Consider the following 27,564-nt stretch of genomic DNA (forward strand, 5'->3'; position numbering starts at 1 on the left):
CTTAGAAGAGAAATATTTTTAAGGGTGGTCAGTTGTGAGTTCTGTCTTGGACATAAGGAATTTGAATGTTTTTTAGACATCTAAGTGAAAATGTTGAAAAAGTCTTTGCATATGTATGAATCTTGGGCTGAAAGGGTTAATCTGGGTGAGAAACTAACTTGGGAGTCATAGGCATGTAGATGGTTATTGAATCCAGTATTGTATATAAGCTTTCCTAGAGAGAGGGTGATACAGGAAGTCCCAGAATCAAGTCTTGCAGAACAGTAACAAGAAATAATCACATGAAAAAAAAATTTACAATTCTGCTGAAGTGAGAAAGAATGAAGTTTTGTAAAATTAACCAATGTTATTTTATAATGGTATTCACTTGAAACAATTCTCTTTTTCCCTTCCAATATCTTGTCTGTTAAACTTCTCTGTTTCTCAGGAATTGCTGGAGGGGGTCATTACATTTTTGGAATCTAGTTAAGAAAGAAGTAAAATTGGAGATGCCTTTAGTTGAGCTTAGCTGGATATAATTATGTGCTTTCCAATCCTTTTTATATAGATGTTAAGTTTTCAAAGTTTTATGCTGTAGGAATGGCTTCTCTGAATACTCTTTCCAACTATCCCAGTTCTCTCAGCAACTTTTCAAAAAGATTAAGGTCAGTGGTCACATTTTGATATGAATATGTTCTACAGCATGTGGCCTTGTAAATATATGCATAGGGAGGAGACTGAGTTTGAAATGTATGAAACCAGGAGCCAATCTTTGGAAAATTTTTCCAGTCCTAAAACAGGTAAAATTTCATAGACACCTAGTCAAAACAAAAGTTCTCCTCTATGGGAGTGTACTTGGTAATGCAGATATATGATGATAAACACACCATGCTTTCTTTTCTTTATTGCTGTTTACAAGGGAATTATGCTCCCGAATTGTGGGGCACAGACCTGTGCTAGTACTGCAAATTGTACATATGTCTCTTGGTGTATTATGTATTATGCATCCCAACCATTGATAATAGAATACAAGTTTTGGTTGGCCATGCTAAAGAAGATTGAATTGTTTTTCTGAATATACAGAAAAATAACATTAAACATTGTAGTCTCATGCAGACTCAACCAAAAAGTATGCTGTCAAAAATTTAAGAAAATTAATACAAATATTATGCTTATTTTCTGGATATTGTGAAATTTGGGATATTTTATCATTTTTAAAAATATTTTAATCTGTTTCTTAATAGATTACTTTTCACATTCTAAATAAGTTTTTACTTTTCTAATGAATTTTTTTATATGATTTCACAAAGAACTTGTTCCCCAAATGTGTAAGTTTTATGTCTTAAAAATTGAGAATTTTTCCCTATTTTTAAAGAGGAGAATTGAATAAATCTATCTGGATATTTTCTTAAGATAAATTTTTAGGACTGTGAAAAGGACTGGTTTAGGACTGGTTAAAATTAGACTCCTCAGGTCTTACTGGACTTTTGTACTTTTAAAAGGCATTTGATACATTTTGCAAAACTGTTCTTTGGAAGTGCTAAACCAATCAATCTCAAGAGATATATGAGAATGACTGTTTTTTCACATTGCTTTTAGGTCTAGGTATTAATTTTTATTATAATGCTTGTCAATATAGTAGGAGTAATTTGATAGCTCATTGTTATTTTAATGTATATATTTTTGATAATTTACAGACCATTTCTTCATATTTTGGTTTATTATTTGTCTTCCTTCCTTCCTTCCTTCTTTCCTTCCTTTCTTTCTTTTTTGTAAACTGCCTACTATATGTATTTTGGCCATTTTACAAGGGTTTTTTTTTTTGTTGTTGTTTGTTTGTTTTTTTAACTGATTAATTACAAAGAATTCTTCTCCTAGTTAGGGTATTTACACTTATCCTAAACATTGCAAATGATTTTTCCCAGGTTTTGCCTTTTAATTTTATTTGTTTGATATCTTTAGATGTAGATGTTTTCAATTTCAAATATATTCAAAGTCTCTCATAAAAATTTCCACAGTTAAGGTATGTTTAGAAAGGACTGTATCAATTAAGTCAATATAATTGTATACATTTCCTCATGACTTTTAGTTTATTTTTAAATCATATCTTTAATCTCCCTGTTTTTTTTTAAGATTTTCTAATTTTTAGTATTTTTCCAATTCATGTATGTGCCAACTCGATTTGCTGACTAAACTGTCCTTTTCTTGTGGATTTGAAAGGGGATATTCGTCATATAGAAACTTACTTCATATGCTTGGTTTTGACTTCTGATTGAACAAATTTTGTTTGTACTATAATCCCTGTGCTCCTCTGTTTCCACCATCATAGACTAATGATATCATCTTCTCATTTCTCTTGTTTCTTTTATGTTGCACATTCATTACATTTGAATTTTAGATATAATTTTTTTTTTCAAATTCTAAAAGTAGCATTCAACTTTTAACCAAAACAAAAATCTATAAGTTAATTTAGAGTGACAATTGATATTATTTTAACAATAAAAAATCAAAAATCTCATGTTTCTCTATTTAAAACCTCTTTCATAATGTTTATAGCTTATTAAAAATTTCATAGTCATTGGGTAGTAGATATTATCAAGTTACTTTTTAGGATAGTAAAGGCAATCATTTTTTTTCTTTACAAGTTAAAATGTAAATCTATAAATGTAAGACTATAATAATAGACTTTAAAACATTGAAACATCAATTTCTTCTGAATAAAAATTCTTGACCATATTCCATTATTTTTTGTATTTAGCTACATTAAATTTTCCAACATACAAATATATATTAATTTTTGAAATACTTTTATTTAGGATCTTTCTTACCTGTTTTCATCAGGTATTTATTTTCTAAGTTTAATATTTGAAGGTTTTTCTTCCATGGATTCTGGAATAGTTTGACTAGCATAGGAATTACCTTTTTCTTGCAGGAATGAAAGAATTGGCTCACAAAATCATTAGGTTCTGGTACCTTTTTCAGAAAATTTCTTTTATAACCCTTTCAGTTATTTTTGCAGTGGTTGTTTTATTCAGACTTTCTCATTCTTCTTGCCTAATCTTTGTTAGCGTGTATGTTTAAAAATTCCTAAGTTCATATCAGATATGCAAATCTATAATCTTAGGCTGTGCAAAAAGGTATTTTAAATTTATTTTTTCTGTAGCTGTGATTATATATATTTTTATTATTTCTGTTTTAGAGTGGGGTTTTTCCCTCTTATTAAACTACCTGCCTGGTGATGTGTATTTGTCTTACTGCCTTTCTCTATAAGAAATACTTTTGAATTTACCACTTTTACAGTTTTTTCCTCTCATTTATTATTTTCTGGCTTTATTGATTTCACCCTTTTGCTTCCTTCAGGTTTATATTTTGGCTCTTTCTGTTTACACTATATGTAACTGACTCCTTAAAATAAATACTTGAAATATCACTTAAAGTAAGGGATGAGCTGTTTCTGGCAGCCTGTGAGTGAAAGGAGAAGTGTGGATTGGGCACTAATGCACTTTGGCTGTGAAGATAGCTTCCTGCTTTGCAAGCTAGGAAATTCTAAGATGCAGGATGTGAAATCTTGCTAAATCACTGACAAATCACATAGAAAGTTTCGCCTTGCCCCTTTGGATTGATATCTCAATCTGAGAATAAGTCCTACACAAACTTCCGTTTGTTGTCAGGTCAAACTTTGAAGCTCTTTGTCTTCAAGTTATTCATTAAGAATGTCTTGAATTTGCTAGGCAGCACTTTTGTGTTTAAGTTGCATAGACACAACTTATGGATATTATCAAGGCTTTTACATTTATAATATTAATTTTAGGCTACTATTACATTAATTAAATATTAATGATCTAAGTGTATTTTTCATAGCCTTCTCTGTTTTAAACTCCACTGGAGAATATTGCTAGAAATTAAAAAATAGTTTGGTTTATTATCCATGTCATTGGTATTACATTTTGATGATGAATTATTTTTGGAAAATGAAAAAAAACGATATACAAATGGAAAAATCCCCTCTGGGTCTTCTGTGTTTCTCTCAATAGCAATTTTATATTTCCTCACTATTTTTTCCATGAGATCATTACGTATCTTCCAAAGTATCTATAAAATACTAAGCCATAGTCTTAAATATTACAGTTACTTTCTGATGTGCTCCTAATGAGATTTTAAAAAATACTGCAGGTGGTATTAAAATGCTCACACAAAAGTAGTTTTAGAAAACCAAGTTTTTATTATGTTTAAGACATTATTTATTACATTAAAAATTATGACAACAGGGACAATTGGTACAAGTAGTGTGTTTAAAGTTATGGTCTTTCTGGATGGGTCTTTCTAGTGGGATACAGGAATGGTGAGCCTGGGTATTGTTACCAGAGATGGTAAGGGTTGATACTGGTGATCCAGAGAAGTGTGGAGGGTGAAATTTACCAAAGCTGCTCAATTGCTACGCTTTGCTTTTCCTATAGATGGATAGCAGTCAAGATGGCTCCAGGGTTTGAAATGGGGAATCTGGATATTTTTGAAACCTGGTCCTTTTGGCACAAATAGAAAACTTTGGAGGAGCTTCCTCTTTCTTTGGGAGGACATGGGGGATTAAGATGATAAAGCTGGTTTCGGCATTCTGAGATTGAAAGAGTTCAAGGACATTCTATTTTAAATGTCCTGTAGGCAGTTGGTCATGTGGAGTGTTTTTTCCCCTCATTATTATATAGAGGAAAGGTCAGCCCCAGAGAGCCAAACTTGAAAATCATCCCACAGGTGACTATTGGAGACAAATGAAAGGAGAAGGAATTTGGTATCTTTTTCATTAATTTGGTTGAATTCGGAGTTCAGTTCAATTTCAGTCCAGGAATGCTAAAACTAGACCATGAGATAGAGGAAGCCATGCTTTCAAGGCTCAAATTGTGTCTGGATCAGAGACTGAGGGGTAACAGATTGAGAGGAAGTAGGGTTGGGGACATAGGTGAGAGAAATCATGGGCAGAGGGAATTAGAGATGGACCAAAGCTAAAGTGAGGCAGGAGAATCTAGTTTGCAGATTGAAGACTTTTTCTCAGCTGCCTTAAATATCTAATGGCACCAAGTTTGTTGTCTTTCCTGACTCTTACTCAAATGTTAATCCTGGCATGGCCAACCTACTTTATTTTGTCATATCCTTATATTGTGAAAATAAATAAATCCTTAGAGGGAGACTATAGAAAGAAAGGTCAGAAGGCAAAAAACTGAAACTGGAAATACAACTTGGATGAGGCTGTCAGAAATGCAGAAAATGATGTTAGACAGTACAGTACATGGATGGCAGACTTCAACAGCTATCTAACTAGTGATCGTGTATGTCAGACTACAGGGAGCATAAGGACTTAGAATAGTTGATATATTGTGTATTTGGTGATTGAGAGTTCATAGGCATACCACAAGCTAGCCATCCTGTAGATTGCAGATTTTAGACAAATGACATTGGGAATGAGGATGTGAAGCCAAGCAGAGATAGACCACATTAGGGAAGATAGAAACAGCAATATCAAGTGAAGAGAAACACATTCCTTTTGAAGGGAGAGAGGAAGATACAAACATAGGAGTCAGAGACAATGATCGTAGAGGAGAAGTTCTCCAAGGTCCCTCAGAAAGGACAAGAATCTAAAAACCAAGTAATGAAGAAGCATGTCTATAAAATAGGGACCTAAACAAAAGGATAGTCCAGTGTAAACTGATAAGTTTGAAGATGAGGAAACTAAGATTTTTTAGTAATCCTAATCTTCTGTGGAATCAGATAGAAATAAATTTTAAAAATCTGGTGGATTTATAAAAAGTAATATGTAATAAATGAATAAGCCACAGATTGGGAGAAAGAGCTTTGGAAAACACATCTTGTGAAGGATTGGTATCCATAATATATGAAGAATTCCCCTAACTCAACAATAAGCAAACAAACCTCTCAATTTAAAAATGAGCAAAGGGTTGCACCAAAGAAAACATATACAGATGACAAATAAGCATATAAAAAGACACTCCATCATTTTCATTAGGAAATTACAAATTAAAATATTTAGATATGGCTACATTCACTCTAGAATGGCTGAAATCCAAACACTGACAACACTAAAGAGTTTGTGAAGCAACAGAAATTCTCATTTACCACTGGTGAGATGCAAACATGCACAGCTACTTTGGAGCACAGTTTTGCAGTCACTTGAAAAACTAGACCTGCTCTTACCATACAATCCAGAAATCGCATTCCTGGGCATTTACCCAAATGAGTTGAATCTTACATCTGTACAAGAGCTAGTACATAAAAGTTTGTCAAAGTCCTACTTATAATTGCCAAAACTTGGAAGCAACCGAGATGTCTTTCAGTAGGTGAATGGATAAACAAACCGTGGTGCACACTGATAATGGAAAGTGATACTAATCCATAATTAAAAGAAATGAGCTATCAAGATGTGAAAATACATAGAGATACCCTAAGGGGATATTGTCAATCTGAAAAGGATAGATACTATACAAGTCTAATTATATGACATTCTGGAAAAGGCAAAACTATGGAGTCAGTAAAACTAACCAGCAGCTGACAGGTGTTTGGGGAGAAGGAGGGAGGGATTAATAAGTAGATGAAGTGCAGGGGATTTTTTTTTTTTTAGGGCAGTAAATTTTTTTGTATGATTCTGTAAGGGAGTGTTTTACTCAGATTTTTGTTGCTGTGACCAAAAGACCTGTCAGCAAAATCTTGTCAGAGGAGAAGTTTATTTTGGCTCATGGTTTCAGAGGTTCAGTCCATGGTCAGCTGACTTTATAGCTCTGGGTCCAATGTGAGGCAGAACATCATGGAGGAAGGGCACAGTAGAGGAAAGCTACTCAGTTCCTGAGACCCAGGAAGCAGAAGAGAGAGCTCTGTGCTCACCGGGGACAAAATATAAACTCCAAAGTTATGTCCCCAGTGACCTCCTTCCTGCAGCCACACCTTACCTGCCTTTACTCACCACCTGTAACAGCAGTGTTTTCAAGTTACTAATCCGTCAAATGAATTAATGATTAGGTCACAGATCTCATAATCTAATCATGCCACCTCTGAACTTTCCTACATTGTCTCACATAGGAGCTTTCAGGGGCTACCTCATCCCCAAATCACAACAGGTGGATACATACATTTGTCCAAACCCATACATGATGAAACACGAAGAATGAAGCCCAGTGTGCAACATGGACTTCAATAATACTGTATTAATTTGACTAATCAGTTGTAACAAATATACCAAACACTAAGGCAAGTTGCTAATAATCAGAAAAACTGTGTTAGGCAGGAGACTATTCAGATTTCTATAGGGAATCTCCATACTTTAACACTTAATTTTTCTGCTTAAAGACAAAAAAACAAAAAACCCTTAACATCCATTAATTTAAAAACATTTTCTAAAAAAGGAATGAAGTACTAATATATGCTATAATATGGATGAACCTTAAGGACAGTATGCTAAATGATGACAGCCAAACACAAAGGCCACATATTGTATGATTTCATTTATATGAGAAGTCCACCACTTTCGAATGAGGAATTGTAAATTGGAAGGAGCTCAATAAGCGAGATGGTAAAAGGAAGGGTCCCACTGCTAACTGGAGAAAACAGTGTGGATCTTTTTCAAATTTAAAGAAAAAATTTTTAGATATTTCTTATCAGAAAATAGCATAAGAAGATTTTTTTTCCTGTTCATACATTGATTGTGATATAATGGCATTTTTTTTCAAGCATCCGAGTGTTGTACCCTAGTTTTCTGCATTCATACCTATGGTTGGTAAGTGAGAAATCATAATGATTTTTAATAGCCCAAACTCAAGAATGCCTGGAGCAAACTAGCTCAAACTGACTTCTTGCAGGAGCTGTGAATTACAAAGATAGATGGAGCAAATGGACAGGATGAGATATGTAGGTCAACCTGCTTGTAAAAATAACCTTGACAAAGCTATATAAGTAGTTATCTTTGTAGGAGTTCTTAAACTGAAAGAGGGGGTAGGCCAAGTTTACTGAGCCATAATACTTATTCACCTAAGACAAAGCAATCATAGCTTACAAGAAGGCTTTTAGACTGTATCAGAGACAATTTCTGACCATCAAGTAAGATTTCATGATTTATGAAAATGGAAGACGATTAATACTCTTAATACATAAAGAATGCTTACTAAGCAATAAGAAATAGATAAGTAGCCAGTAAAAACTAAGCAAAAGATACAAAGAGACCATATTTAAGAAAAAGAGGTAATCAACAAATTATGAAAATGGTTCCATATCACTGCAAACAAATGTAAGTTAAAGCAAAAACGAGTATTGATTTTATCTGTGAGTCACGATTTAAACAGAATGATAATCAATGTTGTATGAGTGGCAGCAAATGAATACTCTGATTTCTGTTAATGCGAGTATGCATTAGTAGGGTCTTTTTTGCAGGATGTTTTGGCAGTAGCTATTAATATTTTTAATGTGCATATTTTGCCATCCTTAAAATTTTATGGAAAAATCTGTCCAGCAGTATAGTCCAGTGTACAAAAATACATTTTTAGAAAGTTCACAACGGCATTACTTGTAATAGAGAAAAACTGGAAAAGCAATGTGAATGTCTATTAATGGTTAAATATACCCCCTCAGGTATATATTCTATAGAGATTAATATGAAGTAATCTCTTTGAATTGACATGTAATGATTTCTAAGATATATTCTCAAGTGAAAAATAAGTTGTAAGAAACAACTTACAATATGATCCTATTTATATTTACAAACATCCCTATCACTAGATATCACATGTAGTTCATTAAAAAGTCCAGAAGAATACACTCAAATGCTGTTCCTTGTGAGGGGAGTGTGATAGGAAATGAAGGGAGAATTGTAGTTATTTTATGCAGTTCTATTCTGTTTTTATGTTTCTAGCAAAAAGTGAAGATTTGTGTATCATTAGGGATTATTTTAAAAAGAAAAATATGTCAGTGTATTAATCTTTGTAAAGCACGTAGAGTATTACCTAGCAAAGAGATGTGCTAGGTAAATGTGTGTTGAATAAAACAAGCTCCAATAAATAGAATTTGATTCTAAGAATATAATCATGGGACACACAAAGATTAATTGCAAGGATGTTTAACCCCAGGATTTTTGTTAATCTAAATTTGGAAACAAACTAAATGTCTAACAGTGTATGATTACTAAGTAAAATTGTATTAATCCACAGAAGCAGAATATTTATGGTAACTTTAACAGCTTTATTGAAGTATGTTTTACATATCATAAAATTAACCCATTTCAAGTGAAAAATTGATTTTAGTAATTTTATAAGTGGTGCAACCATTATCATAAATTGGTTTTAGAACATATCCCTGAGAAGACCCCAGTCCTATTTACAGTTAATCCTGATACCATTGCTAGCCCAGGCAAATACTAATCTACTTTCTTTCTCTATGAATTTTTTTTTCCTGGACCATGTAATGGGACATTTTGCTTCCATGGAAATTGGTCATTATAAGTGACAATAAAATATTATGTATAAGATTAGCCTATTTTGGGTATATTTTTTGTGAAAGGAAAATGAAAAAGAGAGAGAGAAAGAACAGAGAAGAAAACATGAATGGAATACTCCAGGATGTTGGTAGTACTTATGTCTGGGTGGTAATTTGGGTACCTATTTTCTCTTGAAATTTTATGATCAGAAAAAAATACAAATTATTCTAAAAAGGACATGGCTCCTGCAATGGCTTTCTTCGGGGTTTTCCCTTCAATGTGGTGTGTGCAAATAAGAAATGCCTCTAGACATAAGAAGATTATTTCTCTAAAGTTGTGGGGATGGGCCAAAAAGCAACAAGGTTCTTGGGTATTATATCCAGTATCTGCATGGTTCAAGCAGTCAGCAGCCCAAAGCTTTAAAACAAACAAACAAACAAACAAACAAAAAACACAAAGTTAGAGAGTAAAGTGTTGATGCTACAAGCTGCTTTCCAGAGTCAGCATCTCTGCCCTTGGGTGAGCGTGGTTGCTTGGGGACATTTTAGCCAACACTAATTTGTAGGGAAGGAGTGAGAATAGTGGACGGGGCTCAATCCAGGCACCCTAGGGTCCCAGCTTTAATACTTGGAACAGAAGCAGAAGCACCCACATCTCCTTCTTCCAAAAAAAGGAGTAATGAGGGTGCCTAAGTAGGAGGAACAGAATCTATAAAGATTTATGCTTTCTTGTGTTTTCTGTCTTTAATTTGGATCAGTGGGCTTCCTTTCCTTTTGGGCTCTTCTCTCTATCTTTGCTCCTTGCTGCACCTCTATTGCATTGTTCTGTCCCTGCTTCTGTCTCCGAAAACCAAGCTTCTCCTATTTCTTTATTTGCTAGTTTATTCTTCCTCATCTTTTGTGAATGAAGCCCCAATCCATTCCTTAACATGTTAGTTCTTTTGATAGACACTCTCAAAAAGCATGTATTTAGATAATCTATTCATGCCATTTTTAAAAAAGCAAAAAGCAAAGTTTGTTTCTGTATCTTTTGGAGGCTGTTTTCTTTGAAATGAGCACATCTCTGATAGAAAAAGATATCTTTTATCCCAGAGTATATGTATTTTAATGTGATCTAATGAGATTCATTTGTGATTCTAATTCTTGAAATAAGAGTCCCAAGTATTCTTATTGATGAATTTGAATAGAAGCAAGATTTCAGTGAACTGTCAGGAGCTGTCCATGGGTTGCATGTGGGTCACTGGGCATGGAAGCCTCGTGGAGAGAGACATCTGGTGTCTGGGAATGACCAGTAGACATTTCCTCTGGTCAATTGCCCAGGGAAAATGTGAATCTGTCCCGCTCTGCCTTGGCCCACATAGCACTTGAGATGGGTGTGACCTGCTAAGATGTCAATCAACCTGCTGACTGCAAGACATCAAGAAGCAAAACTCTTCCCTTGAAACCTTATCGCTGCCTTTGATATACCCCTTTAAATAAACCACCGGAACTATCTTTCCTTTGTCTAGTTCCAGAACCTATGTGGACTAGATCTATCAGGGGCTTTGCCTTTTGTAAATATATTTCTGAATATTTGTGCTTTGTTATTCACTAATTATTTGAGATTTTAAGTTTTAGGGTGGCTTACATCCTCCTTGGCAGGTAGAAGAACCCCCAATGAGATGCTGGCCATGTACCCCACCAGGTAGTGAATGATACTGCTGGAAGAAGAAATCTCCTCTAGAAACTTTAGAAAGCCTCAAACTCATTTTTTTTTTACTGTTTTAAAATATTCTATTCCTTGAAATGTTTTATTACTTGAAAATAATGTAACTGCTTTCATATTTTGATATGTTATTTTCCAAATTATTGTACTCTCGCTTATTTAGTGTTTGAATTATAAGTCTCTTAAATGATTCCTAGTTTTATATCAGTAGGCCAGGAACCAGGGAAGCTTTGCATCCAAGTTCATCCCCTTCATTCCCCAGGGCAGATGGAACAATAAGGATAAGGTTTTCAGCATCTGCACAGAGAGAGGAGGTATTGCCTGTTGGTGGGAAAATCTTCTCTCATGCATTCATACAGCTGACAGTGATGCATCTGGCCGGGCTGTTTTGTCTTCCAGAAGTGGGGTCCATAGAGGGCATGGCCCCAACTCCCCTGGGAATCTCCAGTGCAGACCTTGGCTTTTTTAATGATGCATAATTGGACCAGACCAGACCATGGAGCTTTAATAACCTCTGTGGTTTGCAAGTTTGGAAAGACTGACTACCTACTGTCTTTTTTTGGTACATTGATGGAAGGCCCAGTGCTCAGATTTTATGCTTATTAATGATACTTTTATGAGTTTCCAGGGCTAAAGTGACTTTTTTACACTGTTTAATGATTTTCAGCTTTACTCCCTTTCTGAGTGGGATGTTGTAAAGATTAATTAGCCAATGTTCACAAAGTGCTTTCAAGCTGAAAAGTGCTGCACAAGGGTGTACAGACTCATTAGCTTCTTGGTCATTAAGGCTGTTTTAGACCTTTGGCATTGAGAAACTAGATGGTGAAGGCCAAATTAGGATTTTATTATTCTTTTTTTTTTTTTTGAGGGGGGAATTTCAGAACTTCAGAAAGAACAGAGTGGAGAAGTATATTGTTATTGGTGGGGTTTTTTTCTTCCTCATTTTGTTTTTCTTTTTTGTTTTCTTAAAACATCTGTTGCTCTGGGACTAGAAAAAAAGAAAGAAACATATCTTGTTTTTAATATTCCCCACACTGCTTTAGGTTTTGTTTTTTGGCTCCCTATTTTCAAAAATGTATTTGTCTGTGTCTCCTGCATGTTTATTTAGAAACTGTGGATCACATGCTCATGTAGGTGTCCATAGTGTGTTTGAGTCTGGCCTAGAGTGCTGAAATGCAATGCCAATGAATGACAGAGGGTAGCACATCCTGTTTCGTAATAAAGATCCCCACTCTGTGAGCAGTGAATCATGAAAGTAAAATATTATCTTCATCCACAGTAATTATTGTTCATTATACAGATGCTTTTTGACTTATGATGTTGTTACGTCCCAATAAACACAGGTAAGTTAAAAATATCCTCATACACCTAACTTACTAAGTATCCTAGTCTAGCAACACAGTACACTGAAGGGTATTGATCATTTGCCCTGTGATCACATGGCTGACAGGGAGCAGCTGCTTGCTTCATTGCCCAGCATCACAAGGGAGGGAATATTGTACCAACTATTGCTAGCCCAGGAAAAGATCAAATTTTGAAATTTGAAGTATGCTTTCTACTGCGTGTGTATAGCTTTTGAACCATCATAAAGTCCAGAAATTTAAGTTGAACCTTTGTAAGTCAGGAATCTTCTTTATACATTAGCATTTTATATGACTCAATTAAGCCTTTGTTAGAGGTTGGAAATGTATAAATGCATAACTAGGACCTCAAAGAAACCAGAAACAAAGACAGTTAAACCACAAATAATTATACTGACAGCTGACTTTTAGTGGCATCAACTGCCAATTTGATAGAGGACTAATATCTTCTAAGTACTGAGAGAAAATAACTGCAAATCTGAATTGCATGCCAAACTAAATTACATTTTAAGCTTGATCATAAATAAACATTTGTTTATACAAAACAAAAGCACAGCACTTTCCACCAACACTACAGATTATTATAAAGGACTAGCTTCAAAAAGAATGAAATTATCCAAGAAGGAAGTAAGGAAGGAGATACTACAAGGAATGAAGAGGGTCAATTCTGGTCTTCTTGTGGGTAAATACAAATAAACACTGACTAATAATAATAACAGCAATGTTTATGGTAATAAAGCTAAAAAATGTGTTTACAAACTAATATTGAGAATTAATAATTGTTCCTGGAGATCTTATCTTATAATTACAGATGCTAAGTGGCTATGTTGTGAAGCTCATGATATATACCTACAGGAAAAATGAGCAAAAGCAATAGTCTTTATGATATATGAATGGATGCTTATGGCTTGGGATAAAATGTTCAATAGTCACATCACACACAAATTACATAGGGAAATTGTGTTACAGGAGAGGAACCTCTAATGTAGGGAACCCAAATATTTTATAATGGACAATAAGCCTGCCACAGAGTGAGATATTATCTTAATCATGTGTTGCATAGTGAATAATTCTTCCCTCTGATCTGGAAGGAGATGTTTCTGCCTTCCAATGCTGTTCACTATAGAACATTTTCCCCATTGACTTAAGTTGAGGTGATTATTTTGTAAAACAATTTAAAATTAATTTTTAAAGTGGGTCTAGTATAACACAAGACAAATACAAAAACACATGTGAAGTATTTAAACAATTTATTTAGGAAAATGCACATGTAAAAGTATGATTTTTAAAATGAGCATGTTTTATTTTATCTTATTTAAAATATGTATAACCCAAATAATAAATATAACAGATTTTTAAAAGATCATTAAAAATTTGACAGATATAAATGGAGGTGAAGAGTAGAAGGGCAAAGAATTCCAGGTGATGCGGATGGTAGAGACATCATGGGATATAGAGTATTTGACAGTGAACTGGGGGAAATGTTCCAGTGTCATTAAAGCATAGACTATATAGACTAGAAGATATAGTGAGGGCCAAATCTTTGGAGGTCATTAATTACACAATGAAACTTAAATTTTGGCCTTTGTTTTCTGCGTAACTATTGAAGGAGAATGATCTTGTTAAGAATCATTTCAGGAACATAGTTAAAGCTAGTGGCACACTTGAAATGATGTCATGTAGTTTATTGTACATACTACACTGTTAACCCAGTTTGTGATGAGAGAAGGCAATCAGGCAGCTCTTGTTAAGTTGAGCTGATCTGTACATTCCACCTGCAGTGAGCAGGGTGTTGGTTGTGCCATTTGTTTTTGTTTGGATGCTCTGTGGAAGCATCAACTTGATAAATTAGAGTGCACGAAATAAGACAGTAGGTGTCTCTTTTGCATTCAAAATGTCATGTTAAATGCTTCATAATTGGTTTAAATGAGCAGCACTTTTATCTCCACTGAAGAATAAGAATGGGAATTACACTGAGATATGAGGGATTTATATGAGAAAATTTCCTGAAAGTGACACTTGCTAGATATTTATAATGGAGAAAGACATGGAGTTGCTTTTCCTAAAGCTGTGACAGTACCACTCATCTGTCAGGACTAAATTGGGGCAGATGGGGGCCTTCATTAAATACAGTTGTGTAGATTAAAGAACTATTCCTGTCAATCTTATCTACATGCTTTCTTGATCGTACATAGTACCAGCCATAAGAAAACAGCATGTACTATTTGGAAAAATCATTTACAAATTCTGAATTTTTAGACCAAAGCTATGCTTAACAGAAACACAAATGAGGAGGAAGAAGTTTGTTATTAATTGACATTGTGACCTTGGATGTTCTCGGGTTCTGAGGGATGTTGAAGTGTTCCCATTGAGCCTAGGACTGCTCTCTGGCAGTGCACACAGCCCAACCTGGCCCCCAGGCCCTGTCTTCACTCTGTAGCTGGAGCCGCACCACAGGACCCACTTTAACACCTGAGCAAACGCCCATCCTTTCTCCTGCTCTTTCCCTCTCTTCCACCACTAAGGGTGTAATCTGATCCACAGTCTCCAGGAAGCTGGGGCCCTGCTACCCACTGACAGAATCTTCTAAAGTCAGCTTTTTTTCTATTGGAATATTCTACTCTGGTGTCCATAACCACATTGTGATGCCTATCAGTGTAGTCTACTCTCTGTTTAGGATTTACCTTAAACCAACTGCTAGACAGATCACCCACAATCTGAGGACTTGTTCTTCTAAAAATTGGGCTATGTCTGCTCTACCAGAACTATTTCTTCTATCTTCAGTCTCTTATAGCTGTTCATACACTCAAAGAATTTAGTTATGATGCAGTTAACTGGGCCATCACACTAATGATATGGAAGATATATTCTATTTTGGGAGGCAGGATAATGCAGAAGTTAAGAAGGTAGATTCAGGGGTCAGGGTGATTGGGTTCAAAACTCAGCTCCATTGCTTACTATATAAGGGAACTTGCCAAGAACTTTGAAAAGTCTAAGATTTTACTATACTTGCAAGACGACAATTTCGTCAGCCGTTGCTCATGGATATAGGCAGAAGAGAAAAGACTCCTAAATCGTGAAAAAGGGCAGGTTATTACTCATAATAATAGCAATGCCTAGAGGGAGATACTATCTTTATGGTATTAGATAGTAAAATTCTGCCCTTTGCTATGGAAGGAGATGATATCTCTGCCTTCTGAGACTATTTACTATACAAACCTTCTTGAAAGTTAGAACTAGTGCTTCTGTTTGCAAGATGTGCGGTAGCATGAGACTTGTGTTGAATTATCTCCTGAAAACTTGTGCAAACTCTCGAACCTTCTCGAACTTTCTCATTTTAAAAATAGAATTAGTGGTATAATGTAGGTCGTTGTGAATATCAAATGGATATAATACCTATAAAATGCTGACCATCATGCCTGCCACACGATCAATGTCAATTACTATTATAAAGGATTATTTCTTGAATAAGATACAAGTATGTTTATTGGATTCTTAGTTTTCCCATCAAATGGAATATTACAGCTCATTGATGTTTCTAACTATTTGACTCACAGAATATTAGAATAAAAAGAACCAAAAGCCTGGTATTTTACAGGTAAGGAAATATGTTCAGAGAGAGGCTAAGTGAATTATTGAATTCACACAGAAAAGTCATCAAAAGAACAAAAATGATGTGATTTAGAATTAACATTCCAATTCTTTTAAAATTATTCCTAATGCCTGGTTTAGCTCAATTCATATTAAAAAGTAAGTAAATTAAGCCTGTTTTGCATGTTCATTTGATCACATTCTTCTTTCTACTTGATTGACTTATAAACCACCTTAGGCTTATATCCCCTGAAGACAAAAATAAATAGATAAAACAATTAAATAAATGGTAGAAAGTTAAAATAAGTGATCCATACTTCCTCCTCTCCTTTATCTCTATCATGGACACTGTCTCCTGGGCAAGAAAACAAAAAACAAAACCAGAGAACTGCAAGGAAAGTGCTTTCGGTGTGGTGTGTGCAGGTGATGTTGAAAGTAGTTTTCTTCTGGCAAAAGGCAGGGAAATTCTAGGGGTCTGTCTGGCAGCTTTATCTCAAGAGCTCCCTCCTGGCTTATGGAAAAATAACTGAGGCATGAAGAGGAAGAAGGGGAAACAGAAACAATATCTGGCTCCAGAAGACAATATGGAAATTCAGTGAAGAAATTTATCCTGAAAGATCTGCAAAAATGAATTCATTTGCTGGGTGTGGTGGCACAGGCCTTTAATCCTAGTGACTGGGGAGTCTGAGGCAGGAGGACGGCAAGTTCAAGTCCGGCCTCCGCAACTTGTAAGACCTGTTTTCAAAATAAAAATCAAATGGGCTGGGGAAGTAGCTCAATGGTAGCACATCCTGGGTTCATTCCCAGTGCAGCAGCAGCAACAACAACAGATCGTTGATCTCATTTTTACTTCTTTTTAGTACCAATCTCATTGTTCCTCTCTTTTCTCAAAGAGTGAGGTCATATCTTTAGCTTCCATGGAGCTCTGAAACTCTTTCAGGGTTCCTCACTCAGAAGTGAACATGCTGTCAGCCAAAGCAAGATTTTAATAGGAAAGAAATGACAGGGAATGTGTGTTAATCTTCGTCGTTTATATATCTCGAATCTTCTGCAAAATCACCTTTCACTAGAGGTAATTTTGCTCCAGATGTCTCAGAGGTGTTTCCCACTGGCTTCTGTGTGAGTGACCTGCTAAACTCTACTGGAAAGTTTTGGAACTGTTCTGTGTTGCTGTTGCTCTGTTCCTTTTCATAGGGAGTCACAGCATGTGATAAATGCATGTGCATAGAGAGAGAAACCCGAGAGGACAGAGAGAGAAAGGGAGGAGGGGACAGACAGACAGACAGAGACAGACAGAGAGAGAAACAGACTATGATAGAACATGCTGTTTTCCTTTGACATTAGAGAAGTCCCTAAGAAATGTCACTTGTTTCTTCCACTTGTGAAGAATTTAGGGAAATAGCCACTTCAGTTTTCACCTGGAGACCTCTATCTGTCTGGAATAGATATTCTAGATGTGAATTTGAGCGGAAGTTCCAGGTGGTACATCTTCATTCAGGTCTGACCCCGCCCAGCTGTGTCTTTCCTCCCATAGGAGGGCTTCTCTCCAATGGGCTCCTCAGCCCAGCTCTGCAGTGTGCATTTATGTCCAGCTGGGGGCACCTAGCAGTGGACATGATAGAGCTCTTTTGTAGAAGGCCACTAGGCCCTCAGACTCAATTTCTTGCTGGGCTCATCCCAACAGGCATGTTTAAATCTAGTAGCTTGTTAACAAGTCAAATGAGATCCCTACTACAGAGATGTACAAAAGAACTGGTTTTTATCCTGCCTACCTCCAAGAGTGAGGTGGGTACAGGCCTTAAAATTCCAGCTGTATCCCAGCTCCACTCACTCACTCATTTTTCTTTTATCAAAGTAGGAATATTTCTTTCATCAAAGTAGGAATACGTATGTTTTACACACACACTTTCTCTGTGATAGGTATCATAAGCTGTTGGTTCACTTTCTGTCTTCAAAGATGTGAGTTCCCCAGTTAAACTATTAACTATTTTATAGTTAATTCAGAAAAAAAAATCCCTTCTGAAGTTAACTGCTATCACTCAATCCCTATGGTAGAAAGTAAAGTGTTCCAATCAGGCATGTGCAGGGAAAGTGGAGTTTAGTTTAGTGATGGGTGTTTTAATGTTCTTAATGCTTTCTTTGCCCCAGGTTATGCAGATGTATCTTCCCTTTTGTGGAATTGCCATATCTAATGCTCAGCTCTTTGCTGCCTCAAGGAAAGAATACGAAAGAAGCAGGGTGAGTACAAGAACATGCTGACAGTCCTCAAAGCTTTCTGTCTTTCCAGTTTTTGAGTCATTATGTCTTTTAAAAACAGCAGATGATTTTTGAATAGTCCAGGAATCTTTTTCATTTGTATTATCCTGCAGGGCTATGGCTGAAGGCTCCCTTTAAGCAATAAGCCCAAATGGAAGTGGACATGACTTTTCCATTGTTGGTTGGGAGAAAGAGTGTTAGCTTCTTTTGAAAAGGATTTTCATTTCACATCTATACTCAAAGGCAGCTGATGTATTCTTGCTTACTTGTGGCTTTGAAACAATAACACAATTTGGTGTTTTGTTGGTTTTTTAAAAAAACAATTTAGTTCCTTTAAGGAGTGCAGTGTATTAACAAACATGATTTGAATCCACCTTCCAGATTTAGTTTTGAACTGAAAGGTTTTCTGGAAAAGCATCTCGGTATACTTGGGACAAAAAAAGACTGATGCTCAAAAAATGCTCAATTATCAAGTAGAGATTAAATCATATGAGGCTCACTCCATATGTTTAAATCTAAGTTGATTTAAATCAACTTAGAAATATATTTGACAACAAGATGTTCAAAAGGACTCGAAAACCTCTCCTTAATCTTGTAATCAAATTGATTAAAGATTTCATTTATGAGGTATGAATATGTAGGAATATGTCACAGTAAGCAGTGGGGCACAGTTGACCACACAGCCATCATCCTTGGCATGGCACACCACACTTTTTTTTTTTTTTTTTTGATTTGATTCTTTTTTTCAACTTTAGATCCAAGTCTTACTACCTTTCATCTTGTGCTCCAGAGATACAGTCAATGAATTCCAGAAAACAATCTGTTTCACATTGTAACACCTTTCACCACATTGCCCATCTGCCTTGGAAGCCTTGTGTGCACCCTTTGCTCCTTCTGCCGCCAGCCTTCCATATCCTTAAGGAGCCAGCTCAACCTTCCAGTTAATCTCCCCTTCTTCACTTACTATTTCTCCTTGCATATACCACTATTGTTCTTCTGTGGGTAACAACTATATTTTTATAGTTATCCATAGCCCTTCTCACCAAATGTATTTTGAACTCCTTAAGGGAAATTTTATGTATTATTAGTCTTTTCCTCCTTGTGCATTACACAATTCATTTACTCATTTAACAAATATTGTATGGTACTCTTTCAGACACTGTACATCCAAGTTCTCAGAGAACTTACTATGCCAGCAGGAATAATAGGCAAAAAAATAAGAATACTATAACATCAGGTAGCAATAAAGCACTATAAAGAGAAATACTATGAAATAAAGAGATAGACTAGTTGGGTTAATCTGAGAAGGAATGTGTGGGTAAGAGAAGGGTAGAGATTCAAGGATGAACACAGGAACGAAATTAGGTCACCAGAAGACAGAGGGGGGAAGTGCAAACACTTTTTTCCTAGAAGGAAGTGACAGTAAGAAGCAGAGTAAGTACTAAAGTGTGTGAAATGCTTTCAGTGCCAGGTGAGCTGCATAGCTTTCTAGATTTTCTTTCTCTCCTATTCTGGAGCTAATCTGCATTGGTATTTGCAAAACTTTCATCATTTGATAATAAAGCAGCAATTTTTAATTAGAAACAATAAAATTACTACAATGTGATTTGTCAGTGCAAGACTCAAGACTCATTTGTTTTTCCTCCGAGATAAATGTTCTTGTATACAGGTCCCAGAGGCTCTCTCCACGCAGTCAAAACAAATGAAAAGTTAAATAATTGTTCAGTTAATATGATCCATGTGAAGAAATAATCTGGATGATTAAGGCAATAATGTTTCCCCCCTTACTAACAGGGAATTTTGCCTGTAATTAGTCAGACAAATTGTCTCGTTGTTAATGTTGTGTTTGAGTATGAAGCTTTTGAGCATTGACCTCTTCCAGCAATTTGCTGTCCAAATGCCAAAAGAGTAAAGCTTCGCTTAAAACTGTTTTTACCTCCTGGTGTTTCTCTTTGCTTTGGGATCACAGAGCAATATGTCACTTAGCCAGTCTTTCTTGGAGGGAATGCTACCCAGGGAACTTTCGTCCTCTTTCAGTTGCTCAGTAAACTTGATTCATTTCATGGATCCCTTAACCCATTCAAATGCTTTTCTACCTGAATAGATTCAGAGAAAAATTTTTTTATAAGTTTCAAAGGGTTTCAGGACAAATCAAATTCATTACTAGAGCTGAAAATTAGTCATGCCCCTGGGATAATGATCAACACCATGCTGAATAGATGTGAATTTGAAGGTTCATGAAATTCTTTTGGGAGAGGTCAGCTCCAAGATGGCATAGCTTAATAAATTCTGCTGAATAAAGCATCCTCTGGTGCAATTCCCTGGCTGTGTAATTCTCTGATTGCTCTGATAGAAGCATAATATCTGCAACTTGTACATAGCCCACTATTCTGAAACTTCTGAAGATACCCATGTCTTTAAAAATTCCAAACAAATATTATTTCAGCATAATTTTCAAGCTTACTTAGCCAGAAAAGTGACAGTTTAATTTTAAATGAGCTAAACTTAGAATTTTAAGCCTTTTCTTTAATTAGTGTGCTTTTCATTCTGCTATTTCAACAGAACTTTAAAGACATTTTCTTTCCTGAAATATATAGATGTATCTTAATGTTCTCTTGCACGGTGATGGTTTGGTAGCATTTCCTCTATTTGTGTAGAAGTATTAGTTGCGGTTTTTAGTTATATTTCTAAAGTCTCTGATCTATATTGAGCATTCACATCTATAATTACAGAATTCTGTGAGCGATGTGTAATAATAAGTACAATATTAGCAATAATAAGTCTAAACTTTGATCATGAAGCTGTGTTTTCCTGATAGTGAAGAAGAGATATTTTGTGGTTTTCTGAAATAAATGTCCTTTTCAGAGAATTAAGTACTTGTTATTTTTAAAAAGTTGAATTTGTAATTAGTCAACATTGTGGAAAAACTATAGTCATGGAGGGAAAAAAAAATCCTATAACTAATGACTATTACGTGGTCCCCAGTATATGGATGGACTCCATTCTCCAGGTGTATTGTGCAGTTTCAGAGTGTTATAAAATGAAATGATGGAACTATGTTAAACAATCATAAATGCTTTAAAAATCAGCCACACAAAATCCTTTGTGTTATTAGAGCAAAAGACTAATTAGAATTTTGAGGGGAAAAAAACACCAACTTTTTCATCGCCTAAATACATCCATCTCCTTATCAGGCTTTGCTAGAGGTGGTAAATGACCTCTTTGAAGAACAGACTGACCTGGAGAAAATTGTCAAGAAAATAATGCACCGGGCCCAAACTCTGTTGAAATGTGAACGCTGTTCTGTTTTACTCCTAGAGGACATTGAATCACCAGTAAGTTATCTTTTATTTTTCATATAAATCAAGGACTATAAATGGGATGATGTTGAGTTTATCTGTAATTAAACCTTTGCAACTGTGACGGGAACAACTCTCTTCCTGAGTCTTCTAAGGACAAGAGGTGACGTTTTCTAAATGGAAATGTGTTTCCTTCAGGTGTATTTTCATTCTTGTCTTGTTCTCACCTTAGAAACATAGACTGTCAGCTGGCAGGGACCCTCAACATCTATCCAGCCCTGTGCATTTGCAAATGAAGGAGCTAAAGGGCTAAATGGTTTGCCCAGTCTCAACAGCTCAGTTAAAAGAGAAGCTAAAGTGCCAGCCTCCCACTTTATTTGCCCATTAGGTAGAAGGTCCTCTATACTCCTGGGAGTGGATTGCAGCTGAAACAATGTCCCTCAGGGCAAGCAAGCAAATGACTGGAGAAGCTGTGCCCTTAGCTCTTGGAGCCAAATTGAATTTGAGCCTCCCGGTGAGCAGCCTTAGCTGGGCTGTTCTCTGCTGCATACTGGTCTTGCTGGGATTTCCAGGCTCTTTCCCTGCTTCTCTGGATCTGTGGATACTGGCACAGAGCAGCATGAATAAGTGGAGGAGGTACCTTCCCACCTCACCAGGGCTCCTGGTACTCTGAGGGAAGCATCATGGAGCATAGGGCCTATAGCTTGCTGCACCTTGGTGATTTGTGGCCAGCTTTTAGGTTCTGTTCAGCCCTTTGGCTCTTTGGGAGAAACCTGCTGGAAAAATTATACAACAATATTGAAAATAATGATCTCATCAATCTAAGTTCTTGAAAGTTAAATGTCTGAACCCTTGGCAGCAATTTATGTCTTTGCTGAGAATTCTCTTCAAAGACCAGGAATTATATAGCAATTAAGAACTGTTTTAATACCTTAGAGAATGATATTTTCCTGTACTTAGAAAAGATTATTATCTTTGCCTTTAGGTCTGTTTTCCTCAAAGAATAAGAACTTGAGGATAAATTTTACTGATTTAATAAGTATTATAAAACTCACAGCATTTATATTTTAAAAACATCTATGCATGTTGAAAATGTTTAAGAGTGTTTCCCCAGATTTTACCAAAGCTTGGGATTATTCTGGGTGGGTATGGTTTACACAAACAATAGCCTTGTAAGTATCCTGCAATTGTGCAAAACTCAGCTGGCCTTTGGGAGGATGGACACACACACACACACACACACACACACTCACACCAATATCCCATAAATTATGGAATGCTCCAGGCCCTCTGAGAAGCATTTGAGTTCCTTTATTCCTCACCTTATGAGGAAGGTATTAGTATTACCCTAATTTTATAGATGAGGAAATAAGGCTTCAAAAGCAGAGTAATTTCCCAGAGTCACTCCCATCACTTGACTCTAAAGCCCCTGAAAGGAGTGGGAAGGGCCCAAGGTGCTCATTGGTGCCTGGCAGGCTGCCAGGAAGACCCCACTAGACAAAGGCAACAAGGAACAGGGGTTGAGGCTTCTGCTGCCAGGATCACCCTGAGGCACTCCCAGTTCTCTGAAAGAGCAAGTGGCTGCAGGGTAGGCTGGAATCTGGATAAGCACAAACTTATTGTTGGTTAGTTCAGTTGTAAACAGGACATAAAAGTAATTTAACAAACCAAGGGTGCTTATTCTTGCTAATCTAGCTCTTGAGGCCTAGTTCTTTGGTAAATCAAATTAAAAAGTGCAGATTATGTAAACTCATATTAAAGGTGGGGGCAGGGCCGGAGAGTAGGGACTATAATACATTCATCGTATAAAATAGTGGGGGATTGTCAAAAAACATCATCTAGGTAGATGGTACAAGCAATAGAGTTATGGGCATATTACTGAAAGTTAAAGAGCTTTTTTGTTGTTGTTGTTGTTATCACTGCTAGATACTATATATCAGTGGGGCTGGAGCAGAAAATGCTGGGCTACAAATCATGTCTTCTCTCTTCCCACCCTGCCACCTCAAAGTGAGGATGAACTCCTCCAGTCCTGAGGGGCAAGTGTGGGGATGTGTTGTAAAGCTGCGAAGACTTCTTTGCCAAGGCTGCTGTCAGGAAAGGTGGTGGAGAAGTTGGGCATCACATGCAGAAATCCATCAGCTCTATGCTTACCTTTGACACAGTTCTCACCAAAGCAAAGCCAGATTGAATAGGCACCAAAATTTGTTGCTGGCACAGTAGAATCAACAGACAGAAAACTGTGCAATGTTCTTTGGCTGGACTTTCCTTCTTCCCCCAGCTCAGAATACTGAATGACAGATTGATAGTAAAATCCTTTGTCATCTAGATTTAACAAGGGATATGAATGACTATTAGAGAGGAGACCCAAACGAGATCCATAAACACAATTTGATTTGATTTGATTGACATATTGAATCAAATAAGCAGACCTAGATAGGTTTTTATCTTTTCAAGGCTAAGAAAACAAAACTGGAACTTGACGATGTGATTTTTAATTCCTGAAAGTTCATATGCAAAGTAAACATGTACAAAGAGTCATACAGTTTGTTAAAAGGCAACAATGATGAGCAATAGGTGAGATTTTGCCTGTGAAGCTGTTAAAAAGCATTACAAAATGGGAGACTAATAGCCTTGTAAGAAAACAGCTGAACAGAATGGATTCCAAAAGACCCCAACACCTGTGAGAAGCTACTCAAGACTGTTCTCTTGTATGGTTGAGAGAATTATTTCTGAGGAGGAAAAAGGTGTGTTATAAGAATTTCAAACTTGACAAAGTCATCGTTACTGAAAGCATTTCAATAATAGAGATGTGTTAATAATTATAAAGGAATGGATGCAAGATTTCAGCATCACCAACAAATCCAGCATTCAATTATAGCTTTCCTTTTTTACCTATGACCTTTTCTTCCTTGTTATTATCAGCAAGCCTATTGCTAGCAGAATGCTTCCTAGCGATCTCCATCACCTTTGATACCTCTATAACAGCAAAGAGCTTTTTCCTGTGCAGAGTACTAGTTTCAGTTTTAGATTTGTTACAACCAGTAATTATCAACATAACATAAAGCAAAAACCACAGAAAAGAGGATTCATATCAAGGTGTGAAAGGAAGCCCCCTCCTGACTCCCTCCCCAAGTCTCGGGTTAGCCTGGAGTTCTGCTTCAGGGGAGGGAGGACACAGAATATAGAAGCAAATATTTAATTCTGGGCTTTTAAAATTTATAGAAGTGTAATTATTCTTACAAACCCAAACTTTCCATCAGTAAGAACCAGGATTTCCTAAAGGCTTGAAGAAATCAGAGGCTAAAACTATGAGCAAAGTAATAGATTTAGAAAGAGAACAGATGAAGTCTTAGAATAGCCAAATCTTAAATTGCCCAGAATAAGGGAAGAGAATACACCATTGTAGCCAGTCTTCCTAACATCACCCCCAAGACTCAAATGCCATACAGTGGTGGGAGTGGCAGTCCAGGTGGGGGAAGTTGAACGTTGTTTCCCCAGACTCCACTACAGAGAAGATGAGACCTAGCAGTGTTGGCAGAGGTAAGGGGTAGTGAGTGCATCCCAGTTTTCCTAAAGCCCCAGAAGTGCAGGAGAGGCAGATACGGTTTTCCCCCATTCTCTCACCAAAGTTAATAGAGAGAAGGCTGGGACCTGAAGAAGCCTGCTGTCAGAATTAAGGAGACATGATATTGTGACCATGTCCTGGAAGCATCCCAGTGTTAGGAATGACTGTGAAGCCCAGTGGGGCTGCCCTGCCTTCAGCTGGGGCTAATCTGGGCCAGAGGATCTCCCTAGTATGCATCTTTGCTCCAAAACTCCCAGGAAGTTGCAAGTCAACCTGGAGAAAGTTTCAGTATTCAGTGAGTTTAAATCTGAAAGACTGAGAAAATTTGAAGTGGCCGAGTTTAACTAGAGTGGTCTATTTCTTTTGTGTTCTGTCGACAAGCAGAAGTGGGGATCGAGAAGAGATTTAGTTGAGTTATAGAAAAATAATACATTACTTTTCCACACGGCTGTGGAAAAAGCTCTGAGGCCTTTGAAATTTATTCCCAATACACAAATTGTATTCTCTACTTTCTCAATTTGCATACATGACAAAGAAAAGGTTTGAAATTAGATGGGTGGAGAGAATGATGGATTATTTTACAAATGTTTTGGAAACAAATGTCTAGCAATAGGAAAAAAAATATGGAAAGCCAGATTCCTACCTCTTACTTGTTAAAATATAATTTTATGAAAGACAAAATTATGACTCTTGTGTATACAAAATAAGTGCAGATTTTTTTAACTCTTTAATTTATGAGGGAACCAGTATGATGTTAAAACCAGTGTAAGAAGCATTTGAGAAATTAGGTGCTTATTGGCAGTGTTAGGGTAGGTTTTTAAGGTCAGAAACAAAACTGGTCAGAGACAAAACTAGACCATAAACTGTATCCTCTATGGTTGTCTTTTCCATTGGAGAGAAATCACTTAAAACTTCTACCTGAGAAAAAGCTACATATTAACATTTTACTTAGTACCAAACCTGGAGTCTTTTATCAGTATTAACCAGCAAGTGGAATTAGGCACATTCCTTAGGTCAGGAGCTGGTACATTTTTTCAGGAAACACCCAGATAGTAAATATATAAGGTTTTCCAAATCATACAGTCTCTGTTACAGCTCTTCAAATCTGCCACGGTGGCCCAAAAGCAGTCATGACAACATATGTGTGGCTATGTTCCAATAAAACTTTACTTAGAACAGTAAATGAAATTTTATTTATTTAAAAAAGCAGGTGGTAGCCCAGATTTGGCTTGCAGACAACAGTTTACAGAACCCTTATTTAGATAATCACACATACCCCCCCACCCCATTATTCATTTAAAGATTAGTACATAACAAAGAGCCACCACCATGGGGCTTCTGCAAAGATATCATAAGCACAAAACCGAAAGGGAGGTGGAAGTGAAAGCTAGGCAAAGAGCACACACCACAAAAATTGATGACAGTTTCCCATGAAATGAAATTAAAGATAATGTGACCTCTTAGGAAAAAAAGAAATGTTCAAAACAGAGATACAAGGGCTCAAGAAATAAGTGAGTAGCATAAAAAAAAAAAGACCATTAAAGTGAGATGATAGAGCTTGGAGAGAAGCCGAAAATATATAACCATACAGAAATGGATATTACATTAAAAGGGAGGGAGGGAGAGAAGGAGGGAGGAAAGAACAAAAGAAAAAGACAGAAAGAAAGAAAAGAAAAGACATTTCTAAAATGCTTTCAGGAACACGAAGGATAAAATTGAAAATGAAATGGAAAGTGATAAGGTATAAAGAGAGAAAAGAATGATAAGAAGGCGGTCAGAATAAAAGAAGTTCAAAATAAGGATAATTGGTATCTCTGAAGACAACATGACAAATGGAACAGGAAAAAAGCACTGGAAATTCTAGCTCTGGGACATTTTATTATAAAAAAAAAAAGGCAAAGTTGGATTTACAGACTGAAAGAACATGCCATTTCAGGAAAAGTTGAATCTGACTGCTTAACACTGAGACTCATTTGGTGCTAATGGACTGCAAAGATATTGAAAAAAAAATCTTTAGGCAAGTAGATAAAAGAAATCAAGTCACCTCTTGGAAGAAAGTTCATACTAATATTAGATTTCTTAGTAGCACTCTCTGTTTTATATTTTTCATTTTTTAATTTGTTATTTTCAGTTATATGCGACAGTAGAATGTATTCTGTCATATTATACATACATGGAGTATAACTTCCCATTCTTGTGGTTGTGCATGATGTGGAGTTAGTCTGGTTTCATCTTCCTATATGAACATAGGAAAGTTATGTCCAATTCATTCTAGTGTGCCCTCTCTGTTTTAATTTTAACCTGTCAAATTTATCATTTTCTCTTTTTGATTTGTATTGTAAG

At 36.2% G+C, this 27,564-nt stretch overlaps 1 protein-coding gene across 1 annotated transcript in view; it reads left to right on the plus strand.

Annotated features, from left to right (window-relative positions):
• The window catches only part of Pde11a (phosphodiesterase 11A), a 369,570-nt gene that overhangs the window by 112,103 nt on the left and 229,903 nt on the right, over nucleotides 1–27,564 (plus strand). The window contains exons 3-4 of the mRNA XM_027946092.3: nucleotides 18,250–18,339; nucleotides 21,552–21,692. Of these exons, the coding sequence (XP_027801893.2) occupies nucleotides 18,250–18,339; nucleotides 21,552–21,692 (231 nt within the window). The remainder of the gene's footprint in view (nucleotides 1–18,249; nucleotides 18,340–21,551; nucleotides 21,693–27,564) is intronic.

This window comes from Marmota flaviventris, chromosome 11 (genome assembly GCF_047511675.1).
Source record: "Marmota flaviventris isolate mMarFla1 chromosome 11, mMarFla1.hap1, whole genome shotgun sequence".
Taxonomy (NCBI): Eukaryota; Metazoa; Chordata; class Mammalia; order Rodentia; family Sciuridae; genus Marmota; species Marmota flaviventris.